General features: G+C 38.9%; 1 protein-coding gene across 1 annotated transcript in view; it reads right to left on the reverse strand.

The window, feature by feature from the left end:
• Nucleotides 1-2,260: 2,260 nt before the first annotated feature.
• The window catches only part of anks4b (ankyrin repeat and sterile alpha motif domain containing 4B), a 6,436-nt gene continuing 688 nt past the window's right edge, over nt 2,261-8,008 (reverse strand). The window contains exon 2 of the mRNA XM_016457214.1: nt 2,261-3,553. Within this exon, the coding sequence (XP_016312700.1) occupies nt 2,443-3,553 (1,111 nt within the window). The 3' untranslated portion in view covers nt 2,261-2,442. The remainder of the gene's footprint in view (nt 3,554-8,008) is intronic.

Here is an 8,008-nt window from a genome sequence, read left to right on the forward strand (position 1 = left end):
ATTATTACCTCTTCATTGGTCGACATTACATCGATGTTACACAGTTTTGATGCTGTTTTATGTCTAATGATGTGGAAGCATCTGTTGTTTCGGTTTCTTCTTCACTTGTGTTTTTTGGACATTCTGTACAGAAGGTGTGTACTAGCGCCCCCTACAGTATAACAATGAAAACACGGATTAGGAACACGAGTATAGCTCATATATATTTAGACTTTTTCTAAGTAGGCTATAAGTCAAGTATACTTAAATGTCATTTTAAGTATATTTCTGAGAAGTACATAAAGCCCATTTCTGAGAAGTACATAAAAAGTAGACTAAAAGTATACTTTCCTATTTTTAGTTTAAAAGAAGTATACTAATAGCACACTTGAATAAACTTCTTTTTCATAAGGGTTTTCCCTAACACAACTGTGCTAGTCCTAAATTTAAAGGTAGACCATTGACTACATTTTATTTGGCTGAAAACTATTAACTTAGACACTTAATCAGGCATATATAACGATACTTTACAGTCATATTTCACACAAAAATGTAAATTCTGTCAGAATTCTGTCACTTTCAAGTTGTTCCAAACCTGTATGTCTTTCTTTCTTCTGTTGAAGACAAATTAAGATATTGTAACGAATGTTTTTGTCCATACAATAAAAGTCAACAAGTTCCAATGGCTTTCTTTGTATAGACAAGAGGGACATTCTTCAAAATCTTATTTTGTGTTCCACAGAAGAAAGAAAGTCATACAGGGTTCAAACGGCTGCTATAAGCTTCCTATTGGTTCAACTTGTCATTATATTGTTTCAAGTAATTCATTGCATCTGTTTCGAATGGAATGAGATCTTTTCTTTGCTTTCAGTAGCATTTGCAGGCTGCGCAGGAAGTACTTCACTGGAAGTTTTCCCCTCAGGAGATAAAGGAAGACGATGTGAAAAACCAAAGGACTGTTCCAGCCCTGCAAAAGGAGAACTGCAGCCTAAATCCAGAGGAGGCCCTCCAGAAAGAGCTTGTTGAAGAGGAAGTACTGAAGATTTCAGTGGAAGAAGCAGCAGCAGTAGCATCAGTGCAGGAGACTGTGCAAGGTTTTCTCGTTACATTTTTCTGACAGTCAAACCAAAATACACAGTGCACAAACTACCAGAAACTGCTGAAATGAAATACAGCTGTTGTTTCTAACGCCCCTCTAGTCTCACATCTAGAACAGACCTCTGAAGGAGCCGTCAACACCAGTGCGATGGAAAAGAAGTCCAGGAGAAAAAGAAAGTATGTACTATTGTGCATGTATTCAGTTGTCAACTGTGTACTTGATGTACACTATATGGACAATAGTATTGGGACGCCCCCTTCTGTAGAACAGAAAAGGGCACTTCCAAAACTGTGGCAACAAAGATGGAAACATAATTCATGTATTTAAAAATTGTATTTCCATCACTGTTGCAACAGTTTTGGAAGTGTCTAAAATGACTGTGCCCATATATGTACAAGTCACAGGTGTTTGGTGAGTTTTTGGCTCAAGGTCTGCATTTAAAGTCACACCAGAGGTGTTCAGCTGGCTTTTTGCAGACCAGTCAGGTTCTTCCACACTGACTGAATCAATCATTTCTTTTTGAACCTTGCCTCATACACAGAGGCATTGTCATGTTAGAATAGAAAAGGGTCCTCGCCAAACTGTTGCTATAAAATTAGAAGCACACAATTCCCCAGAATAGCATTATATGCTTAAACATTAAGATTTGTACTCATTACTAAAGTAGTCAAACCTGTTCATTAGAAGGGGGTGTCCCAATACTTTTGTCCAGTGTATTTTCAACTAATTGTCCTATTTATTGTCTCCTCGAAGGACCTGCGGCTGCTTCACATGGTTATGGAGCTGCAGACGTTAGTCGCTACGTCTCAAATGCATTATCTGAGATGAAGTTACTGCCGAATTAATGCCTCTCTTTTTGTATCTGTTTTAATCTGTCATTAGACATTAAAAAATTATAATGCCATACCATATATATTATGTGTCGAAGAATGTGTTCAGGGATAGATAGATAGATAGATAGACAGACAGACAGACAGACAGACAGACAGACAGACAGACAGATAGATAGATGATAGATAGATAGATAGATAGATAGATAGATACGTAGATAGATAGATAGATAGGCATGACCTCTAGACATGAACAGTGTTTATTTAGATATATGCAAGATACTTTAATTTGAAAGATGAAAACAATCAACATGTTCTTGGGAAAAAATGGTTGATTCTCATACAAGTCAGATGTTTGTTTTGGAGATTAAACTTATTTTACTACAATAAGGACATTTTTAACTGCTGTGTTTCTTCATACAATCTTCAAAATCACAGAAAGTGAGCTATGAAACCACTACATGATGACAAAGGGGTGTCAGTGGAGAGAAACTGTGAATGTTTGTGTATGGCAGGATTGAGTGGTGCACGTTATTAAAGGAAGGTGTCCTTCATAACGCCAGGCTGCTCCAGCACAGCTTTCCTGTGAGCCGACGCTTCCAGGATCTTCTTGCGCGGCCCCAGCTGGATGCGGATGCCTTTAAGATCGTCATCTGAGCAAAGCATGAGGGCGTCAAGATCCAGGTGTTCACGGGTGAACACAGGACCGTAGTCCAACAGGCCAATTGACGCCAAGAAGGAATCCAAGTGTGAGGCCTCCTCTTCCTCATCCAGACCGATCTCCTCTTCATTCCAAGGAAGCTCTGAATTCTCGTCCAAACCCTCCAGAACTTCTTCCACAGTCTCAAACAACTCTTGACGGATGAGGTACCCTAGGTCTTCTGTATTGCCGCTGGGGAGGTCTTCATGGTCCATGGCCATTTCCATGGAGAAGTTCCTGCGGAACACCATTTTCCCAAGACCAGGTCTTTCGAAAATAGACTTGCCCTGACTGGCTCCTTCGTTGTCTGAATCTCTCTTGGCATCGTCATCATCATCATCCTGAATTTCATCCTGCTCACTGAAGACGTCAACAAAACCAGGTTTCTCTTTGGAGCCGCTGTCTTGTTTGACAAAAATTACATTGCCGTCCCCTTGTCTACTCACTGTCTCTTTGTCTTTCTTCCCAAATTTGCGCTGGAGGGTTCCCTTGATCGTTGAAGAGATCGATCCGTTGGTGTCTGCGGCTATGAGTTTGGAGAACTGTTCTCCGTTCACGCTGCTCAAGGTACCCGAGCTGGAAAGGGAACTTCCTTCCGAGACAGATCCGCTGCGGTACATCTTGTCCATCTTATTCTGATGTCTCTTCTTGACACGTTCACACTGCTTCACTCTGCGCTCGGCATCTTTGGTGGCCTGTTCTTTCAGACGCGCCACCCTTTTGGCGTTCTGGCCTGTCTGTTGGGCGGCAGCGGTGTCCAGGAAGCGGACGCAGTCCATGTGGTCTCGAGAGGCAGCCACGTCCATGGGAGTGTGGAAGTCATTGTCCAGAGCGAAGAGGTTGGCTCCAAAGTTCACCAAGAAGCTGACGATCTGCATGTGACCGTTTGCAGAGGCGTGATGCAAAGGCGTGTTCCCCCAGATGTCACTTTTGTTCGGATCCCCCCTACAAGACAGAGATAATAATGAACAAGCATTGTAGTTAATGTGTAGATCAGTCAACAACTTGATAGTTCTAATTAGTGCTGCTTGCATCACTATTACTATTTGCCATCCTTAGGGTTAAGGGTTTGTCAAAACAAGCGAAAAGGGTTTGGTTTCACTTGTTGAAGAGAGGTGCTATTGCTTTCCTCAGTGATCTGCGAGGCGGCAATAAACCAAGCTAAATCTTTCACTTACACTTGAGCCACATACAGGAAGCACTTGAGCCACATATAGAGAATATCCTAGACACATTGTGACAGGCTCTTTTGACTTAGACTAGTAAGCAACCACAGATAACACCCTAAAAACCAACTAACAATGCCGTAGCACCCACTTGAGGTACTTGAGCCAAGACTCTGTTCATCTCAGTCCGAGTCCAAGACCACATTCTCATGCTCTTGGTCTTGTCATGTAGGCTACTCTGGAGCATCTGGACTATGTCTTGAGTCCAGTATTGAGTACTTGAACACTGTGGAAACATTTTGTGGTCTGTTCCAACTCACGCATACAATTCACAAAAACCAGGCTCTGTTCACCCCAAAGTCTGAATTGGACTCAACCTTCTTCTGGTCTCTGTCTTGATTCTGACTCAACCTACTCAGGTTTTGGTCTGGACTCAGACTCAGAATGAGCTGGTCTCGACACTGCCACTCTGGACAACCAAAAAGTTATGAAATGCTCAGCAATGCTCTGGATCTTGATGGTACTATGAAAATGTAGTGTTGGAAAATTTAATACAAGGGAATAAAGGCCCATTCACACCAATGACAATAATTTTAATGGTAACTATAATTATATTGTTATAAAAATGGTTCTAACTCCAAGAGAATAGGATTCATATAGAACACTAAGAGTAGGAATAGGAATAGGACTCTAAGAGTCCACACCACAACTACTACAATATATAGGACTCATATTGTTAGAATCACTTTCAGAATGATTTCTTCGACTCGACTTCAAAGAGACGATAACTGTTGTGCGTTTATAGTAAGCAGGACGTCCATTGGTGTGGACTATCTTAATATATCTAAGGTTATTGTTGTAGTTATCGTTCTTGGTCTGAACAGGCCTTAAAGTCCCCATGAAATCAAAATTAATTTTTTTGGGTGTTAGTATCAATATGTTAGTCTTAAGGTCATCTATAAGCCAGTGTGCTCCAAAACAGTGACAAAATTCGCATTTAGAAGATATAAGCATTCAAAGCTTGCAGTTCGTCACTTCCACCAAAATGGATCAACGAGTTTTTTGACGTCACCTCGTACTTCAGCTTCTCATCAAATCTTCTGGCCAATCAAATGTTCTCTGGAATATGAAGAGCCCGCCCCCTACACTATAAATAGACACTGAAGCGCCAGCTGAGATCGGTCACTTGTTCACGGGATTTGTATTTTCGGTACGGTGAATGGCACGTAGGGCACTATATAGGGGATAGGGAACGATTCAGACAGTGTAAATATGCTTTCCATTGAGGAAAAAGAAGTCTGGTTTGGCGCTATGTCATGCTAACTGATGCACTGCGCACACACTCGGCGCAGACCACAAAACATATCGGACCCATTTGAATTCTACTCCGAATGGTATATTTTATAGCAATATGGATGAGATGTGTGGCTATCATACCCTGTCAAATGCAGCTTTAGTTTACCGAGCTCAACAACAACGGCGCTGCTGTGCTAGTCAGCTGTGATATAAACGAATGCTATTGGCTATTTTAAAAAGGGGTGGGGCTGCTTTATATGTCCCGCCCTGTCTTCCTGTTTCAGTTAAACCGACGTCAACACATAGAATAACGGTGCGTGTTTCAAAGCACTTCAGTGGACCTTTAAAGTGCACCTATTATGCTTTTTTGATTTTACCTTTCCTTTAGTAAGTAATACAGCTGTTTGTGCATGTAAACTATCTAAAGAGTTACGAAGCATAAAGTCCATAATAAAGTGAATCTCTCCAGCAGAAAATACTTACCTGAAACGCCTCGTTTGTAGTGCTGCCATTATTTTTATGACTTTGCTACCTCACCAAAGTTACATATTTGCATAATGGCCGCCTACTGGCTGATTTGGCCTGCCCTCAAAGAACAGCTGGATAAGTGATTATCGGACTCTGGCTCAAACTGGTACAGCAATACTGATGCCGTACTGTATATAATAATACTATTTACAGCTTCTCATGAAGCCTTGGGAGCTGAAAATGGATTTCCGACAAACACTCGAAGTGGTTGACCAATCACAACAAACTGGGCCAGTTGACCAATCAGAGCAGACTTGGCTTTTAAGAAGGGCTTTAAAGAGACATAACTAAAACAGAACATTTCAGGCAGAGAGTGAAAAGAGGTGCTGCAGCAATATACAGTATGAGAATTTATCTCTTTTTTTTTATCATGTTAATGTATTCTAGCAGAGCCCAAAAGTAAAATTATGATGTGTAAATGAACATAATATGGGCACTAGGAACTACCATTTAAAAATAGCCACAATCTTTGGCACTTCTCTGAAGCCTCATTTGTCCTCAGCAGCAATTAAAATTCCACTCTCACATATTTCCCGTGATGAATATGATGCTATAACCATGCAAACAGTTAATATGTAACCTGCTGTAAAATAAAAGTCCACAGGTACACCCATAAAATCTCAGATTACAATATCTACAAGAGTTTATCTCTCTAAACACCATCTGTTCATAGGTGGATGAGGCACACAAGGTGCAAACAGACGCAGATGGTGAAAGTTTTTTTTTAAAAATTTTTTTAGAGAGAGAGTGAAACACAACTTTTAGAAAGTCTCTAAGTATCCATGACAAGAAACACCCCTGTCTGGGTTAGCATTCAACACACAGTGCTTTGTGCTGTTTGAGAGCCAGCCATGGCAATCAGTGCTCTATATCCTGAGTGAGATCGGCCCCAATGCTGCACAGAATAAATAAACTCTACGCTGGACAAACTGTGGAAAAATGAAGAGGCCTATTGTTCCAGATTTGCATAACTAATTTAGCTGATTGAACTCTTGGCATCAGCTCTGGGAGTTTTTCAAAATGATGTACACAGCAAATCATGCGAGAACGAAAGTCAGAGGAGGACACAGAGCTACCCAGAGAGAAACTCTGACTGTGGACTCAATCAATAGTGTCATTCTAATATGCTGAATATTTCAGTGGTATTTTTAATGATGACGTCCGTTTTAAATTGTAGCAATGTTTAAGACCTTTATGTGATTTGCTGTAGACAAGAGTGATTACTGACTCATAAAGCACACAAGTAAAAAGACTCGCCCCAACGGTCATAAAACTGGTTAAATCCGGAAAATCTGTTGTAATGTATTATAACCCCTATAGTGAAAAAGAAGTACACTTCAGCATACTTTTGAAATAAGTACTTATTACGGAAATAATATACTTTATAATTACGTGTGAACTGAATTATAATGTTTTTATATATAATAATATATATATAAAAAAAGTTTACTGTAAATGCAGTTAGTTGGACTTTAAAGTGCTTTTTAAACCCACTTAAATAGGACTTAAGTGCGTCTTTATATATGTCATTTCGTAATTCTATTGTCTTTGAAATATGGTTAAATTGTACTGCTGAATGTGCATTTATGACCAAAAAAATATACTATAATGTAATTTCTAGTGAAATCTGAGTCATTCATATATTTAAATATATGACTAATTATTTGTACTGATGAAGTTTAGTACATGTAGATTATATTAAGTTTAAATGTAATATTAAATAACACACTACAGTTAATTTACCAAGTACATGTCCATTAGTATGTTAGTCAACATCAAAATAAGTATACTTCTTTAAAGCTCGACTAAAGTTAAAATGTACTTTTAATAAAAAATTATCCTTTGACTTTAAAAGTGTACTTAAGTCATGAAAGTGTCTAGCTGGGTTATATTTAACCCAGCATTTTTTAGAGTGTACTAAAGATTTGAAGTACACTACAAGTGCACATGCTCAAATTAACGTAAAGTCCTAGATTACAGATTACAGTTTGACTGACTGTTTGATATGTAACACAGATATCTATATAGTCATCAATGCTTAAAAAATAAATGGTAAGACACACATTTACATTTAGTCATTTAGCAGACGCTTTTATCCAAAGCGACTTACAAATGAGGACAATAAAAGCAGCCATTTACCAAGTACATGTCCATTAGTATGTTAGTCAACATCAAAATAAGTATACTTCTTTAAAGCTCGACTAAAGTTAAAATGTACTTTTAATAAAAAATTATCCTTTGACTTTAAAAGTGTACTTAAGTCATGAAAGTGTCTATCATAAGTGACCTTTTATTTCATTAATATTATATTATCTAGAAGTACAGTTTTTTAAAGATATACACTCTTAAAAATGCTGGGTTAAATATAACCCAGCGCTGGGTTAAAAAGGGACAAACCCAGCTATTGGGT

The sequence above is a fragment of the Sinocyclocheilus anshuiensis genome, unplaced genomic scaffold, assembly GCF_001515605.1.
Source record: "Sinocyclocheilus anshuiensis isolate Anshui unplaced genomic scaffold, SAMN03320099.WGS_v1.1 scaffold229, whole genome shotgun sequence".
NCBI classification, from domain to species: domain Eukaryota; kingdom Metazoa; phylum Chordata; class Actinopteri; order Cypriniformes; family Cyprinidae; genus Sinocyclocheilus; species Sinocyclocheilus anshuiensis.